Here is a 19,006-nt window from a genome sequence, read left to right on the forward strand (position 1 = left end):
CATTCCAGCCATCATTTGCACTTTAATGTGTGCATGGTGCCTTTAAATTTTCATGTGGGATGTTTTGCAAATAAAGAGTATTCACTTTTCCCAGCTAAATACCGTGCAGAAGATGCATTTGACCAAATGAATCTCCTTGCACATAATGTACTCACCTCTAATCAGCTCCATCATTTAAATGCTGTGAGCAGCAGTCTGTTTAGACTTCTAGACTTCAGTAGGCATATGTAGTCTTCCTACTGATTTAAATTAGAGCACTTTCCTGCCACCGATTGGCTACTTAAGCTGTCAATCAGTGACAGGAAAACGCTCCCATTGATTTCGATAGAAGTACTTTCCTGCCACTGACTCACAGCCTGAATGAGCAAATCATTTGCAAGATATAATCAAAACCACACAAGTGTCTGCGCACCCAAATAATAAGTGAGTAAATTATATGTGCAACACAAAAATAATATGTACAAAAATACCCTTCCAGCGAGCGTTCCCACACACAGGATCCAAAAGGTTCGTATATAAAAGGAAGAGAAAAAAGAAAGAAAAAAATTATGGTGTAGTATATCAAAGTATGTTTTTAAAAAAACGCTATTAAGCAGATTGGACCCTTACAATTTAAAGGGCATAAATATGCCCATACATAGAGTGTGATGGTCTCCTTAGGAGCTTCTTTATCCCACACTGGTACTTGTAGATAAAGAAGGTAGGCAGCGGAGGGGAGTAGGTAAAAACGATAATTTTAATGTATAAAAGAAAGGCAAACTTGTTGTCCTCCGTTTCGGATGTCACAGAGTCCAGGCTTCAAACTTCGTAGCAGCGCTACCACAAAGAGACGCCGTCTTAGTCCTCTGATCCACTTCCGTAATGCTACTCCTCCTCCCAATGTCGTCAACACGCACTACGCGTTTCGCTTTGATATGTTGGATCATGGCAGAAGAATGAAGATTTTGCAGTATGGCTGCAAATATGGTGTCAAGTAAGTGTTTCATTTTTTTAAATTTTGATCAGAGTGCTTTAATAAATGTCTGATGTCCCATGCAGCCTCATCAACAAAGAGTGCATATTAAAGCATTTTGTAAGTATTTTAATATACCTCCCTCCCAATGTGAAAGAGGGACATTTCTTTTTTTTTTATTGCTCTTGCGCAACTCACCAAAACAAGAAATTGCACTTTACAATATCGCACTTTTTTATCACCACTTAAAACACGCTTCATTTTTGTTAGCACAGTTATGTATATTAAAAATAACCAACACATTGAATTGAATTCTCATGAGGCTCAGCCAAACAAACTTCCATGATTCTGACTGAGCAGCAAGGGAAGTGCAGTTAACAGTATATAAAGCTGCAGATGTTAGCTGTGAACTACAAGTCCCATGATGCTCAGCCAGCTAGGTGTCCACTATGATGCTGGCTGAGCATCATTGGAAGAGTAGTCCACAGCAGCAGATTTTTTTTTCCCTCATAATAAAAAAAAAGTTAATGTTAGCCTCCATCCCAGGACCCTTACACACTGCCTTCACACACACACCTGCCCATAAACACACATATACACATACACTGCCCTTACATACCCTTGCCTTTACATACACATACACACCAGCTTACAAACACAAAAAAACATACACTTCTCTTACACACACCTGCCCATTAACACACATATACACATACACTGCCCTTACATACCCTTGCCTTTACATACACATACACACCAGCTTACAAACACAAAAAACATACACTTCTCTTACACACACCTGCCCATTAACACACATATACACATACACTGCCTTTACACACACCTGCCTATAAACATGCATATACACATACACTGACCTTACACACATACCTGCCCATACACACTGCCTTTACACACACCTGCCCATTAACACACATATACATATACACTGCCCTTACACATACATATGCACATACACACACCAGCTTACAAACACACAAATACCTACACTGGTCTACACACACCTACCTATACACACACAAGCTGACAAACACACACATACCGTATTTCTCCCATGTATAAGATGCACCTTAATTTTGGGGCCCAAAATAAAATAAAAAAAAATTACATAAAGTTATTGTACTGGCTGCCTGGGCATGATAAGAGTGTGATTGATGTTAGCTGCTAGCAATGGTTAGCAATCACACTCCTATCATGCTCAGGCAGCCAGTACATGTACATCACTTGCAGCCACCCTGTGCCCCCTACACACGGATCCATGCTATCACACACACATATATTCATTCATTTACTCCCCCGCCCCCTTATCTGAACTGCAGATCTTCTGGTGTTGCTCGCAGACTTCCGTGGGGTCGCTGTTTCCCTCTGCGTGGCTCGAACAGGAACGGAGCTGAGTCATGTGATGTGATGTACATTCACGTAACTCCACTGGGTTCCTGTGTCAACTCAACGGGTCAAGAGACACTGCTGAGCAACACAGAGGTAAGCAGCAGGTCCCCTTTCCGGTAAAAAAAGAAAAAAAATCTACCACCACTGTATAAGACCTCAAATTTTTCTAAAAAAGGTGCGTTTTATACATGGGGAAATACGGTATATACACTGCCCTTCAGGGCCGGCCTTTGGGGTGTGCGACCTGTGCGACCGCACAGGGCGCCACACTCCAGGGGGCGCCGCCGCCGCCGCCGGGTCCTCCCTCGCCGCCGCTGCCGCCGCCACGGGGTCCTCCGCCGCCACGGGGTCCTCCGCCGCCGCCGCCGCCGCGGGTTCCTCCTCCGCTGCCGCCGCCGCGGGGTCCTCCCCCTCCGCCGCCCCCTCTGCACCTAAATGAAAACGTTGTTTTTTTTGTTGTTGGTTTTTTTAACTTTATTTAACATGGAGGATGTTAAATAAAGTTAAAAAAAACCAACAACAAAAAAAACAACGTTTTCATTTAGGTGCAGAGGGGGCGGCGGAGGAGGAGGACCCCGCGGCAGCGGAGGAGGACCCCGCGGCGGCGGCGGCGGCGGAGGACCCCCGTGGCGGCGGGGTAGTTTGAAGGGGCAGAGGGGGGGTAGTTTGAAGGGGCAGGGGGGGTAGTTTGAAGGGGCAGGGGGGGTAGTTTGAAGGGGCAGGGGGGGTAGTTTGAAGGGGCAGAGGGGGGGGGTAGTTGGAAGGGGCAGAGGGGGGGGGTAGTTTGAAGGGGCAGAGGGGGGGGTAGTTTGAAGGGGCAGAGGGGGGGGTAGTTTGAAGGGGCATAGGGGGGGTAGTTTGAAGGGGCAGAGGGGGGGGTAGTTTGAAGGGGCAGAGGGGGGTAGTTTGAAGGGGCAGAGGGGGGGATAGTTTGAAGGGGCAGAGGGGGGGATAGTTTGAAGGGGCAGAGGGGGGATAGTTTGAAGGGGCAGAGGGGGGGGTAGTTTGAAGGGGCAGAGGGGGGGGTAGTTTGAAGGGGCAGAGGGGGGGGTAGTTTGAAGGGGCAGACGGGGGGTAGTTTGAAGGGGCAGAGGGGGGGTAGTTTGAAGGGGCAGACGGGGGGTAGTTTGAAGGGGCAGAGGGGGGTAGTGAGGGGGGGCGCCAGAGGAGTAGTTCGCACAGGGCGCCGGAACACCTAAGGCCGGCTCTGCTGCCCTTACACCCCTTCCTTCCCATCTAACCTTTCTCCTCCTCCATCCTCCATCCTGTTGTGGGAGTGCAAGGTCTGTCATTTCAGTGCTCCCTATATGCTGGCTTTTGAGTGTGGGGGTATAACATCGTATACCAGCGCTCACCATCAACTGTCGGCATGTAGTGATTAGAGAGCATGATCCCGTGCTCCCTAATGTTGGGCTGGTTAGAGGGGGTTTGTGCTGCTGATCGGGCGGCTGAATGCCCCATTGTAGCTGCGCCCGCGAGTAAGTGAGTGATTGCCTCTCTCTCGCCTCACCCTTCTTACGGCCCTGACAAAGCGGCACAGAGTTAAGGATAGGTGTGAAAATTTGGACTGTCACGCCCAAATTGGGACAGTTGGGGGGCATGTAAAACTAAATCTGACTATGCATTTGCAAGGGGGAGCCACGCGGAAATTTAAATGGACGTCTCAGATATCATATGTATTAAAGTGCATTTGATATGAAATTCTTGTACGCTTGTACGCTTAATCTGACATATATTTCAAGTACAAGCTACTTTTGTAAGATAAATACAAATAATTATGTTGCTTGGAATCTTAAATGAATTAAATAAATGTAATATGTCTCTGAATTAAGATGGAAGTTATTAACTTCTGCTAAATATAACATGTTTTAAATTCTGTAAACTGGTTCTTTACAAGCTTAATATATCAATGTCATGAATCACATGATTACATAGTTTAAAACACCACCAGTAGTAATCCTACACTGTTTAGTTTTGTAAACCTATAATTCACTCTGATGTACTTATCAAGTACAATCTTTTTAAAGATTTAATAGTAAGGAAGTAGTCAGGAGTGATTAGAAATAAGGAAGGTAAGAATTCTGGGCTGTGAAAAAATGTAAGTAGTAGGAGAATGATATTTTTATGTTAAACACTTTTTTCAGATCAGATTGCCAATTGCACCGGCGTAACTACAGAGCTCACCAGTTATAAAGTTGCGACTTGGCCCCAAGTACCAAAGGTCCCAGGCTGCTGTGCACCGTGTAGGCGATGGGCCATCCTTAACACTGGGCAAATAGGGCAGCCACCCAGGCTTATTTTGTGTACAGCCGTGTGGGTGACAAGTACAGTATCTCACAAAAGTGAGTACACCCCTCACATTTTTGTAAATGTTTTATTACATCTTTTCATGTGACAACATTGAAGAAATGACACTCTTCTACAATGTAAAGTAGTGAGTATACAGCCTGTATAACTAAATTTGGTTTTCCCATCAAAATAACTCAACACACAGCCATTAATCCTTGGCAACAAAAGTAAGTACACCCCTAAGTGGAAATGTCCAATTTGGGCCCATTTAGCCATTTCCCCTCCCCCTTGTCATGTGACTCGTTAGTGTTACAAGGTCTCAGGGTCAGCCTGTCAGTGCTAAGACCAAACGCTGCACACTGCATCAAATTGGTCTGCATGGTTGTCCCAGAAGGAAGCCTTTTCTACAGATGATGCACAAGAAAGCCCGCAAACAGTTTGCTGAAGACAAGCAGACTAAGGACATGGATTACTGGAACCATGTCCTGTGGTCCGAAGAGACCAAGATAAACTTATGCATGAGTGCTGCCGGCACAATGAATGCCAACATGTTCTGTGACATACTGAAGTAGAGTATGTGAATGTGCGTGTGCACGATTGAACACCTATGGATACTCAAGGGTTTTAATTGCCGGTAATAATTGTTTCCTTAATGTCTGTTCCAGGGCCGGCCCTACAATGGAGCCGACTGGGGCAATTGCCCCAGGCGGCACTTCAGAAGGGGCCGGTACCGGCTTGTAATGCTGGGCGCCGGAAGTGGCGTCAATTTCCGGCGCTCAGCATTACAAGCCGGCACCGTGGCAGAGCAGGGAGACTCGCCGCAGGACTCTTTAAAGGTAAGCACCGGGGGGTGGGGGGTAAATAATGGCGTCGTCGAAGTTTAAAATGCCGCCCCCCCCGCGCCTCGGCGGGGGGGGCGGCATTTTAAACTTCGCCCCAGGCGGCTTTAAGTCTACGGCCGGCCCTGGTCTGTCCCCATAACTGTGCAGGACTTTTGTTCATTTGTTACATCTTATAACCACATTTTACAGACAATATGGTAAAATGCATAACTTCTTACTATATAAATTTGTATGCGAATGCCATAGGCATGCTCCTTCCTGTCATTATGTTGACTTATTGTCATGACAGTTATTCCATTCTCCAAGCCCTTACTCCTCAGTATAAAAAGAAATGCATTGTTATTGACTGCGTTTGTGGCAAAAATGTAATTAATTTTATGGAAATTTGAGTCTATTCTCTTAGCATAAATCAGGGTCGGCCTGCATTAATGGCACCACTAATCTATCCATTTGAACATTACTGGAGTCTTGAGCTGCTTTAAAGGTGTTTAAGATCTCAAAAGTGCCTTTTAAGAAAGACGATCTGTTGGTTGTCTGAAAGCCATTTGGATACAAGAATCTTAACCTAATAATATAATAGTAAATTATAGACCTCATCAGCGTCAAGCGATTACACAAAGTAATATCATGACACGATTCCTGTATAACTGGTTTGTACAGTATATTCGCAGAACGTTATCAGATCTGACATTAGCAATAACTTATATTGACTCAAGCACAAGACATTTGTAGGATTAAATCTTTGTGAAAGCTTACAATATAAAAGCTCTCTACTTAACATATACAGGTATACAAATAAACTATTTTTTATGTTTATGTTAACTATGTTTATGTTAAAGTGAATGCTATTTCAACAGTATTTCAATGTAATTATAATCTGTTTTTTTAAAAAAGGGTTTTCTTTTTTGGTCTGCCTCTTTGACGGTTCACTTCATTGGTACCTAAAGAGATAAGCCTTAAAAAGAAAATATTACACTAAGCTGACGAATCCAAAATTCAATCATATTTGGGTCTCTCCATCTGGAAATACCGGTAGATCCCCAAATATGGATCCATAGTATGAATGTCCATTTTGTCCAAGCACAGTTTAAAAAAAAAAAACAAGAGACTTGCTGTGATTTGGTCACTCTTACATGACCCTATGAATAAATATTAGCATTACCTCTGCCTTTCTTCTGTTTTCACATTCGTTTTGCAAATAAAATCATGCGGTTTTTGGAATGCGCCACAAGAACAGGAACTTGTTTGGCAATCAGCACTGGGCTACTCCGAGGCTATACGCAGAACTGCACGTCTATTCTATTTCACCGGCCACAGGAATGCTGAAAATGAAAGATTTGGAGATATTTATTTGCTAAACTCCTCTTATCTTTAGTTAGATTATGGTGAAAGGCCACAGCTGTGATGTTTTAAACTCTTTGTTACAAAAATGTACTTTTCACAATATGCTTATTATGTTGTTACCTTTACTTATTAACTCCTTTATTTATTCTTCTTAAAGATAAATCATCGTTAACTGTCTTCATTATGTACACCGTTAACACTTCTCTGGCTCTGAAGTCTTCTGTTACATGTATATATCCACCAGAGTGGGGGACACCAGGATATATAAACTGCCTCGACCCTTCATGTCAAATTAATTCTTGATGACAATGCTGTTAATGGTTCACAGCAATGCAACCAGGAGTGTGGCCTTACCCCCTTGTTTCCTCCATCCATTTATGGTAAATTAGATTATATGATCAAAAAACAAACAATATACAACTTATGTGGGTACGCTAAATGAGAGAGAAGAAAAACACCAACACCGTAAAACAGCCTCAGCCACCAAGGGTAGAAAAAGATACCTCAGTCCTTAATAGGGTTAAGGTTCTTGAGAACATGGAGGAGGAAGAGACCTCACCCTACTGACTATGAGTTTATAGACCCCTTTACAATATCAGTTAGGGTCCAGCTTTTACTCTACGTGGGCTATGTTTAAATATACCTATTTGACCATTCAGTTAACATAGTAGTATTTCAGAAAGACCCTCTAACAGTTGTGTGGTTGTATTTCACCGCCACCTACTGTGACTAAATTATTAGGGAATTTCTTACACCATATTTACAAAAAATGTATTTAGGGGCAAACTGGAAAATATGGAGCAATCACTGGGGAAAACAATGGAGTGTTCCTGTTAAATTCCTCTCTATGAACAAGGCTTGTTCTGTGAAAAAAAATATGGGTTATTTGCTGGTCCCAAAAGAGACATGAGCAGTGCGTTGCATCTGGCACTCGATGGATTACAATATGCCATTAACAAAGCGGTAGGATGATTACATTTTTGGCAGCTACCTTTTTCCCGTCCAAATTATTATTTTTTTTTTTAAGGGTTTGGTAAGTCATTATGGGTTTATTTACTAGACCTTGTAAACAGCAGTGGTCAGACTATTGTGATTATGAATAGAAACAGTCACATATCTGACAATGGATCACTAGAGAGAATGGTTTTATTTTTCTATCGTGAAGAAGCTTGATGTTTCTTATGTAACTTAAATCCTTCAATCTTCTGGCACTTCAAGTTCGCCTTTCTTTGTTATGTAAATATTGTGTTTGAACCTCAGCCCGCAGCAGCGTTTTGGAACATGGCCTGCAGAAGAAGAAAATTAGCCACTGGTTACACTGAAACTTTCTTTCACGTGCTGAATGTCTCAAATAAGGGTTTTTGCCACAGTAACAGTCTTGGGGGTAGATTCCATGGTTTCTTTAGGAATCACTATAACATATTTTTTTAATCCATTGTCCCTTACATGCATCCCCACGTCAGATCCTTCCTCTTGCACCTAAAAAACATTTCTCACCTCTGCCCTTTCCTCACTTACTCCTTTTCCCTCTTTACTCATTTACCTCTTCACAATCTGATCAGCTAATTTAGCTTCAGCTATTAGGGCCATCATCAGAAATCCTGGGGCCCAGTACATGCTAAACATCTGGGCCCCTATGCCCTCCGATCAGCCCACCCCATGTCCATCCCACTGCCTCACCCATCGCTCCACCTTACTAACATGCAAACTTGATTTTAAACCCACTCACTCTACCATACATGCACATTCTTTCTCCTGCTCCTTATCTGCCCCTCCCCAGGTGCCACTAACCCTAGGATCACCTTTGACACTCCAACACAATATGCTGACACACAAACTCAACATGACATCATACACTGACACCCACACACTCTATCACCAAATAGTTACACACATACACTCATGCTAACACCCTACACATACACATACTCATGCTAATGCCATACAGTAAAACCAACAACACCATGATGTTCGGGGGGGATGGGGGAATAGGTGCTAGGGTCCTGTGGGGCTCTCCCTTACCTGTGGCCAAGCATGGGTACTCGGTCTTCCTGCTCTCAGACCCTGTACAACAGTTCCAGTCATATCCCCTGACGGCGTCACTGTCAAGTATCACCTATATGCAAATAGACCTTGTCCTAATCTCTCTCTCCTTCTCTCATGTTCCATATTAACCACTGTGTGTCTGCTTTTTCTTCTTGGATGTAACAACACTACCTGACACTTAATCTCTACAAAACTAAACTTATAATATTCATTCTTTCCATCTCCACCCCAGTACCTGAATTGTTGGTCTCCATTCACAATCTATCATATCCAACTAAGAACAATAAATCAAAAACTCTACTGCAACATCCTTTAACACAGAAACATAAAATCTGGGTTCCCATGGCCCAACAGCTTCACATGGATAAATATCACTATGAGCAATGCCAAACATCGGATGCAGTGAGGAAAAGCACACCTCTGGAGCAGTGTAAACATATTCTCTGGAGTGATAGATCACGCTCCACTATCTGGAAGTCTCATGGATAAATCTGGGTTTGGCGGATGCCACTAGAACACTACCAAGTGGAATGCATAGTGCCTACTGTAATGTTTGGTGGAAGAGGGGAAATGATCTAGAGTTTAGACTAGGCCCCTTAGTTCCCTTAAATAATAATGTTAATGCTACAGCAAACAGAGACATTTTAGACAATTGTATGCTTCCAACTTTGTGGCACCAGTTTGGGGAAGGCCCTTTCCTGTTCTGACATGATTGTGCCCCTGTGTACAAAGCAAGGTCAATAAAGACAAAGCTTGATGAGTCTGGTGTGGAGGAACTCATGAGGCCTGGATTAATCCAATTGAACATCTCTAGGATGAAATGGAATAATGGAATTGCGAAGGAAGCCCTCTCATCCATCATCAGTGCCTGACCTAAAAAAAAAAGCTCTTTTGGCTGAATTGACACAAATTCCCACAGACGTATTTCAAAGTATTGTGGAAAGCCTACCCAGAAGAGTGAAGGCTATTATAGCCACAAGGGGGATATTAATGCCCATGGTTTTAGAATGGGATGTCCAACAAGCTCATTTAAGTGTGATGATCAGACATCAACATATAGTCATATAGTGTAAGAACCATTGGACCTATCTAGTCTGTCTATTTTTCTTAATTAATCCTTAATCTTGTTTTAGATTCCGGAAAACGTTGTGCGTATCTCATGTAAAGTATGTTTAAACTGCTGCACTGTTTTAGCCTAACCACTTCTGCTGGGAACCTGTTTCTCTTATTTACCACCACTCAGTAAAGTAAAACTTCCTTATGTTACACCTAAGCCTCTCTAGTTTTAGATAATGACCTCTTGTTCTAGCATTTCTCCTCCTTTGAAATAAACCCTTCTAGTTGGTATTCTTCTGTTTTGGCTCTCTCCTTTGCAATCTACCCAAAATACTGGAAAGCTTATCTTCACAATGCTCTTGTTTGGCTCCAGCTTTCCACTGGCTCCCTATTACCTCAAAATGAAACTCAAATTCTTTATACTAACATAAAAAACCCTCCCTGAGATGACTCCACCATATATTTCTTCCCTTATAACAAAATACTTCCCTACTCGATCTTTACACTCTTCCAGTGGGCTAAGTCTCTCGCTTTATCCCATTTCTCTTTTTCACACTTACTGGAACTCACCTAACCTCCAGGTTTCACCCCCCCCTCTCAATATTCAAAAAACAATCTTAAACCTTACTTTTTCAGAGAAGCATACAAACTATTCAGCTAGAACGTATCTGCCTCTGATGCAACTCCCACATTCATCTATGACACGTTTTATGACACCTAATCTCTGTAGATTGTAACACTGTGAGCAGGGCCCTCTTTATCTAATATAACTTCCTCTTAATCTGTCAATACTAGTTTTGTCATACCCTTTGACAAATATAAATTAAATAATAATAATAATTACACTGATGAATAACCATCGGATGACTTTATGAATCTACATGAATATATATCATATTATTAAAATGATGGGTCACTAACCATCTACAGATGATTCAACCACCCCCTTTAACAACGTGAACCTCAAAACCTTGTGGAGAGACAGCTGCTTGGCAAAGGTCTTCAGTATGAGTGAGGATTTTTTATATGATGTCATTGTTTAAGGGTCTATCATACAGTATGTATGGTGAATGACCTTGACTTAGCATATGAAAATGCTGGACATTGTTACTAGATATAAAGGGCCATAGGAAACATACACAGTGAATGGTAGATTAAAAAACGTAAAAAAAAGCCACTCAAGAATAAGGTTAATAAGAGGTGACGGTTTTATTAGTGTCATAGTTAACACTTTTTTTGTTCAGTTGATAATATTATGATTGGCATTCATAAGAGACATTCATAGATGATTTATTTTCATTGTTAATCCAAAAATTCAGGGGGTGTTTGATCTGTGGGGTCTCACACAACACTATCCTATGGGGATGGGGCTGGACTAGCCATTGATGAATACACTAGTTTGTAGTAGTTTTAGGTAACTTGCGAAGGATAATTTCGGCTTTTACACCATCTGTATTATTATATAGTGAAAGCTGAGTGTGACTACCCGTTGTGGTGGATGAAAACAGTCCCCACTCTGATATTGCTATATTACTTAAAACCACACTCCAGACAGCTTTTTCTGGTGACATCATCTAGAGGCCAGACTCTTGGACTAGAAGCTTGGGAATGCTTCTGGCAAATGGGATAAGACTTTCCTTTTATACAGAAATTGGTAGGATTGGGACTGCAGATCATTAGCGAAAATCCATCGAAAGGAAGCTTGTAATTATGTTTAGTTTAAAAGGGAGAATACATAGTGTTTTAGGTATTTATTGGATTGTAACGCTGAATGCTACCTTTGTTTATTTCTGGAAAGAAATCCCTGCACAGATCCAGGGAATGGGTGTAATACCACATGCCTATTTTATAGGTGCTGTTCCACTTAGACCAAATATTAATTCTACTCTCTGGTTTTAAGCAAATACACATAACATAATGGCAGAGATGTGCCATTTAATACTTTCTTTATACTTCCAATACGAAATATGATTGAGGTAAACTTTATTTTTTAACTAGTTATTTCTGGGAAGGTTCTGTGCATTCAACAGGACTAAGAATGATGTTTCTTACGAGGCATTTAGTAACAAAACAAAAACTTGAGCAGAATACATGGAACCGCACCTTTAAACTACATTGATTGTTGTAGAGCTGCCCAAGTGACCGTTCTCCTTCCGAGAACCTTTTTTTTTTTTTATCCCAGAAGCCGGTGCCCTTCTTTTAGTTGAACCAGCAACATTTTATTAAAAACGTGTTTACTTTCCCAGTGTTAGAATAACAAACAAGGAGTGGCCAAAAAGAACGTTGTGAAATCCTGCTGCTAGGATAACACTAGTGCACAACACCAACTGCAAACAACAAAAATGATAACACTGCTGTTGAATTATGAAAAACATAATCAGCTATCACTGTAAACACCCTCCATTGCGGTGTTCCATAGAAAAGATCCCTTTTATCTTCTCCACGTGCATGTGCCACGCTAAATATAAGTGCGCAGGCTTTGGAGGCTCACATTCATGCAGTCACAATGCATCATCCCTTAGTGGCACATTAGCAGTCCAGACAGGCTAACATGTAATCAGAGATGTATCATGGCCTAGGCCAGGGGTAGGCAACCGTCGGCTCTCCAGATCTTGTGAACTACATTTCCCTTGATGCTTTGCCAGCATTATGTAAGACTGTAAGAGCATTATGGGAGATGTAGTCCACAACATCAGCAGAGCCGAAGATTGCCTACCCCTGGCCTAGGCCGACTAGGCTTGAGCCTAGATTGCCCTCCCCCAGTGTTCCGCTGCTCAATGGGCCGGTTGCAAGGGAGACATTTGTAAATACACCCCACATCATTGCATTAATAGGACCCAGTCTAGCAGCCTATGAACGTCAACAATTAACTTCTAGATTGTGAGCTCATTTGAACAGGGCCCTCCTCACGTGTTGTTTCTGTATATCATCTTATTATATTAAAGAAGAATTGTTACTACTCTGTGAAATATGATGGCGCTAATATGATGGTAATAATAATCTACGGCCTGTGGAGAGCCAGAGCAATTACAGCAATTTGGGTGTTGTTGGACTATAACTCCCATCTTCCTTGGTAATACAGAGGTTTAGACTGGTTTACAATAGCTGTAGCCTAACAACAGCAGCAAATGATGAGTTAGACAGTTCTAGGTCGCCCGGAGCATAAAAGTGGCCCCTATCATAAATATAATATCACAATGTAGGATGAGTTATGTAGGTAAATATTTGGTGCTATAACACAAACTCAATCTTACTTCATTCAAAACACAACATGCACTCTACAAATATGCCTGATCTAGCCTACTGTAATAATATGCAAACTCTGATAAGTGTATAGACATAAGTCATATCTTAGTAAGGTTCTGGAAAGGAATATGTCCTACCAGGAGTTCTCTATTTGCGTGTGTCACATTTAGAGGCACGCTAACAGCATTTTTGTATGTTTTACTTATACTTCCACGTAAAACCATTCTAGGCTGTGGAGTAATAAGCACTTCAGCAACATTTACACACTGACTTGATCCTTTATGCGCTTCTTTTGACTTGTGTTTTGGAAGACTGCACCAAAAGTGCTCTTCTACAGCAAGGTAAAGCAGTAATTAAAGTCAATCTACAAATAACATACATATATCTTAATGCACAAACCTGTATTTATTGAAATTTATACATACCATTCTGTTCTGGTGGTGTATGGTGGCCTACAATGGGAATCTGGTCTCAAATCAAGACAGTGATCAAGTCGTGCTGTATTGGTAAGCTGTATGTCATGTATAAAATGCTGCATGAATTTTGGCACTATAAAAATACATTCTTATTGTTATTATCCCAAAAAGGAAAGCGTTATTTGTGTCATATATGGGAAGGGATGGAAAAGTCAATGTAGGTGTAGGAATCATACAAAGCACTTGGCTGGTAATTGAGAAATCTGGACAAAGTTCAGCATAAACTGAGCTGGAGCATGGCCAGATATCGGTTTATGGAGCCAAGCAGACACAGCATGCTGCCAAGACTAACTATGGCTTCTAGAAGGGAGCGCTATACGTGATGTATTACATTGTGTATCTATTTGACATTACAAATAAATGGGATACAGGGATGATCATCTGTGCATCAAGGCAATAGTGTATGCTTTAACACAGGTGTTCCAGGATCGTCGTCAGGACACACACCTCCATGAACTGCTTGAAAGTAGAAATCAATATGCTTAGTGACAGCGCTATTCGCAACAATAGCGCCATCTAGTGTGCACCTGCGAGATTCATATTTATTAGTTCACAAAAGGACAAAAAAAATGTAGTAACACATAATAATTCTTATATCTGTGTGTATTCTATGTCTACGGTTACAGAAATGGGCAAAAGAAAGATCCTATTCTGACTGGAACAGCGGAATACGCAGGAATACTTTATCCAAATGATTAACAAGGGTACTGGTTCTGTTGTCTGGTCTTAGGACGAAGCGGCATTGCGGTCCTGGGGCTGCCTCTGTCTCTGGGTAAAACACAAGCCACATCTCCAAACACCTGGTACGTGGTATTATTCTAACAAAATGGGTTAACCTTGCAATAAGAGCGCTCTGAGCCAGATCAGTGCCTCGGTGAACCTTTTGCCAGGACACATTCCACAAGCTCACTGGCTCCTTTCTTGCCCCATAGTTTTTATTTTGAAGCCTCTCTGAGAGGAACTCAATATAAGCAGGTGACTGCTTGGCACAGGACAATCAAATCCTTGTTTTGCAAATAGATTGCTTAATATTTAATTAGATTGGAGACGGGTTCACACGGACGTCTTATTCTATTTCAAAATAATCTTACTTATTAAGGCTATAATATTAGTCATGCATGTTTTATCTAATAGCACGGAATGCAATAAAATAGAGATTCAGTCGAATCCTGTAACATTAAATGTATCTGATACGGCAGAAGGACTAACTATTTGTTCTCTGCTTTTATCTCCGCTGCACCCTTCGTATGTACGAGTGATTATGCCTGCAGTCACGTAGACAATAAATGCATACATGTTTCATGCGAGGCGGTCAGTGCAGAAGGTTAAATGGAAGTTGCTTTGTGTGCATCCCTATTACCCCTTCCATCTTAATCTGAGTGAGGTTGAGGGTGGGGTCCTGCTCTTTGTAAAGCTGTTCTAATTTCATTATTGTATACTTTTCAGTGAATTTGTGTGTTTTAATTCAATCAATGGGCTTAATCAATCTCTTTGGCCCAAGGTTCCTTGCGGGATTGTAGGGGTTAATAGTTCTCCTCTGATAAGCCACCTGAAGCTTATTTAAGAGAGTCTGTTGCAGGTCTGGCCCTTCTAGAGCTAGCTAGGAATTGTCATGGAGGGAATTGGATAGCTGTCTTGACGCTCTGCTCCAAGGAATGGCTGTATCCGATGCACTTTTAAGGTGCTTTTACTGTGCCGCATGGCTAGTTTACTTCTCTAGGGCTGGCCTTGAGGACAACGCAGATCCTTATGATCTACTCCCTCCGTTGCTGAAGGAATTGTCAGAACGCTCGAGGTGGGAGGAAGGAACACCAGGGCCGCAATCCGTAGCTGTCAAGTACATGAAGCGGTTGTACAAGATGTCTGCCACCAAGGAGGGAGTCCCCAAAGTTCACAAAAGCCATGAGTACAATACAGTCAGGCTGTTCACGCCAAGGGCAGAATGTATGCCGAGACACCAGACAGATGGAAAAGGTCTGTATGAGCAGGACGTTCATCTAGGTCTATTTGCGGTGCGCAAATCTCTTGTGTATAATGTTAGGTGTTATGGTAACACGAGCATATTGTATTCGGCAGATAATGTGACCGATGAAGGGTATGCTTTAGCTAATGATCTGCCATTTTGGTTGAGAGGTATGCCTTAGCCACTTTTTCCCAGAATGTGTCCTTTTAGCTTATTCCTGACTAACCCATGCAAAGTCCTACCTCGCGGTTTGAGCTGTATAATGATCCATTATGCTCGTTTATACATCACACATACTGCAGGGCAGCACTTTACATGTGGTGGTTAACATGTGAGTTGTGTGCCTTGGAAAAATGGCCAGTGTGATCATTCTGGTTGTGATACAAGCATGTGTGTTTCTGGGCAGGCACTGGAATTATGTATTACTGCTGGCCCAATGCAGCCTCCTTTTGTGGCCTAGTTAAGAATTCATACTAGTAGCTTTTAATTGTACTTTAATCAAAACAGGGAGACAACTTGGATCATGCTAATCACAGGCTCCCAAGTACACGTAACATGCTGATCACGCAAAGCACAACACTCTGCAGATCATAGTTTTTCTTTAGCTACGCATTCCTCCCAACTGTCCTGCTTTGTGGGGGACAGTTCCGATTTTGGCAGGATTCAGGACCGCAATCCTTCAGTCCTGACTTTGTTCCCTGTTGTCAGGGACACATGTGCAGACATCGGGAGGTATGGCTACATACTTGATATCACATCATACAAGAAAGTAATAACAATGTAGCCTTCGGTATACAATCTTAATAGGTCTAGTTACCCGTCTTATATCTAGAGGTGAGAAAAGAGCTGCGTATCCCTTTGGAGGGTGTGGGACCAGAAGATGATTGGGGACCTGGTGTTCCTTTGTGGCCTTACAATGGTAAATCCACCCGCTTCCTTCACTCACCAACTATACAAAGCACCATGCCTCTGGTTTCTAAAGTAACCCCTTAAGGACCAGGGCTATTTTACACTACAGGACCAGGACTTTTTTTCATGTTTTCTTTGAAAAATGTGTATGTTTTCATACATATACACACACAGTGCGTAGTAAGTGGAGTAAAAAACACCAAAAATATATTTAATTTGCCCTGATATGGAAACCACCTTATATACCAACATAATTTTCATGTATTTAACATTTTCTTATTTTTTTTTAATCCTAATCATACATTACAGATTCCTCACTAATGAAAGAAAAATATAAAAAAAATTAACCCCTCGGGGTCAAGTTTATTTATTTTTTACACCTGGGGTTTAGGACCAGGGGAAAGTGTTTTCTTACAGCTCGGTCTCTCTCAGTTGAGGGCAGTGGTAGAGAACCGCAGCTTGTAAGCACTGGCATCTAACAAGCGTTGCCTTTGTCATCTGATGTTAACCATAAATGTGAATTGCTGTAGAATTGTTTTTTTGGGGGTGTAACTGGCATGTCGGCGGTTGTGAAGGAGTTAAAGCACATCTTAGATCTTGATCAAATAAATTGTATATTGTGTTGAGTTTGATAAAAGTAGGAGGTAGAAGTGTGAGAGGCCACCTTACTGTGAAGATAGTAGATAAGTAGCACAGCCTCCAAGTAGAATTAGTACAGGTTAATACAGTGAGTGAATTTAAACATACACAGCATAGGCATATCGCAAGAGCAAGGTTTGAGTCTTTACATAAGGAGGAACGGATAGACTACATAGGCCATATGGTCTTCTATGCCTGCTACAGTGCCCTAACAAGATCAAAATATACACCTAATCTGCTTTATAGAAAATGGGCACTTAAAATACCATACCTCCCAACAATTATGACTTGCGTGGGATAGTCCTGGCCTCACTGTAGCGGTTTGTACGTGACCGCTGGGATATGACACTGTAATTTCCTTCCGTTTACAACCTTTATTGCTCTATCTTTAAGATTACAGGCAGACTTAGATAGTACACTTAGATAGTAGAATGACTTTGTATCACAGGTACTGATTTGTACACGTACTAGATGAACATTTTGTAATACATGCATTTCTTTTCCTTTTCAGGAGCCCTGCACTCAATGGATTTAACGTTTAACGTTGGCCGTGTCTCTGCTTTAGAACAATATCTCCAGTCTGTTTTGCTTTACTCCATTTCCAAACGGTATTCATCTTCCAACATAACCTGCAATTCCAGCTTGGAGATAATGGATGGTGATGCCACAAGCCCAATTTGTCCACTTGCATCATATTTTTTTGAATTTCAACTTCAAAAAAGGCAAAGGTGGCTAGAAATCGATGTGACCTCTTTCCTCCTTCCATTTATTTCTAACAAGCAAAAACTACATTTGGCCTTCAATCTAACCTGCCTACATAGCAATCAACACCACTCGATTCCAGTGGAGAGTCCATTCAAAATTTCAAGGTCTCCACCATCCCTGCTCCTCTACCTTAATGACACCAGTCACAAGGCCTACCACAGAGAAAAGAAACGTGAGATGGTGGAACCTCCTGCCTGGTATGAAAGTGGAAGAGGTCCTTCAAACTTCTTTGAAGATTTGGGGGTCGATCTACAGTTGAGACAAGCATCTCGCCATAGAAGAGGCCAAGATGAAAGAACAGGAGAAGAGGAACCAACTGCTGTCTCCTTTACATACAACTTCAGTGAGTTTATTAAAGAGTTTGCATACCACCAACATGAGTGTGAGCTTCATCAGTTCCGCCTGCGCTTCAGCCAGCTAAAATGGGACAAGTGGATAATAGCACCACATCATTACAGCCCTGATTACTGCAAGGGTGAGTGCCCTAGAGTCCTAGGGCACCGATATGGGTCCCCGGTTCACACCATGGTACAGAACATAATCTACGAAAAACTGGACTCCTCTATTCCTCGTCCATCTTGTGTCCCCTCAGAGTACAGACCAATGAGTGTTTTAACTATTGAGCCTGATAACTCCATTGCCTATAAAGAATATCAAGATATGATTGCCACTAAATGCACCTGTCGCTAGTCATCCGTAATCGGTCCCCAAAAACACCTTGGAAATGTGGGAAATTATTGCACGTAAGGTAGCATTAAACATGAATCCGCTACAACAAAAGTAAAAACTAAAGATAAAGGAAAAAAAATTGTCAGTGTTTCTGATTTTCTAAATTATTATATATATATTTACTATATATAACTTATTATATAGCGTATTGGGTATAGGATACAGTATATTTGGTTAGAGTAAAGGGGATAATCCACCGTAAATAAATTGTGAAGAACATAAAGGAAACCAGTCACTTGCGATCTAACGTTAATGGATATTTTAACGCTGCAGTTTTGCCGTTTTTTAATATCTAAGGGTCTCTAGATGCCAAGAAGGGGGTTTTAAGATTGCTTAAAAA

General features: G+C 41.7%; 1 protein-coding gene across 1 annotated transcript; it reads left to right on the forward strand.

Moving 5' to 3' along the window:
* The first annotated feature begins 779 nt into the window (after positions 1–779).
* On the forward strand, positions 780–18,698 carry GDF9 (growth differentiation factor 9). The gene is made up of 3 exons (XM_053463643.1): positions 780–973; positions 15,382–15,635; positions 17,684–18,698. The coding sequence occupies exons 1-3, from the start codon at positions 780–782 to the stop codon at positions 18,625–18,627; spliced, it is 1,392 nt and encodes a 463-aa protein (XP_053319618.1). The 3' UTR covers positions 18,628–18,698.
* Positions 18,699–19,006: the final 308 nt, after the last annotated feature.

Source organism: Spea bombifrons, chromosome 4 (assembly GCF_027358695.1).
Source record: "Spea bombifrons isolate aSpeBom1 chromosome 4, aSpeBom1.2.pri, whole genome shotgun sequence".
Classification (NCBI taxonomy): domain Eukaryota; kingdom Metazoa; phylum Chordata; class Amphibia; order Anura; family Pelobatidae; genus Spea; species Spea bombifrons.

Coding starts and splice junctions, on each gene's coding strand:
- GDF9 (XM_053463643.1), top strand. CDS start 780: ATGTCACAGAGTCCAGGCTTCAAACTTCGTAGCAGCGCTACCACAAAG. Junction 974..15,381: donor GGCTGCAAATATGGTGTCAA/GTAAGTGTTTCA, acceptor TTACTTCTCTAG/GGCTGGCCTTGAGGACAACG. Junction 15,636..17,683: donor ACACCAGACAGATGGAAAAG/GTCTGTATGAGC, acceptor TTTCCTTTTCAG/GAGCCCTGCACTCAATGGAT.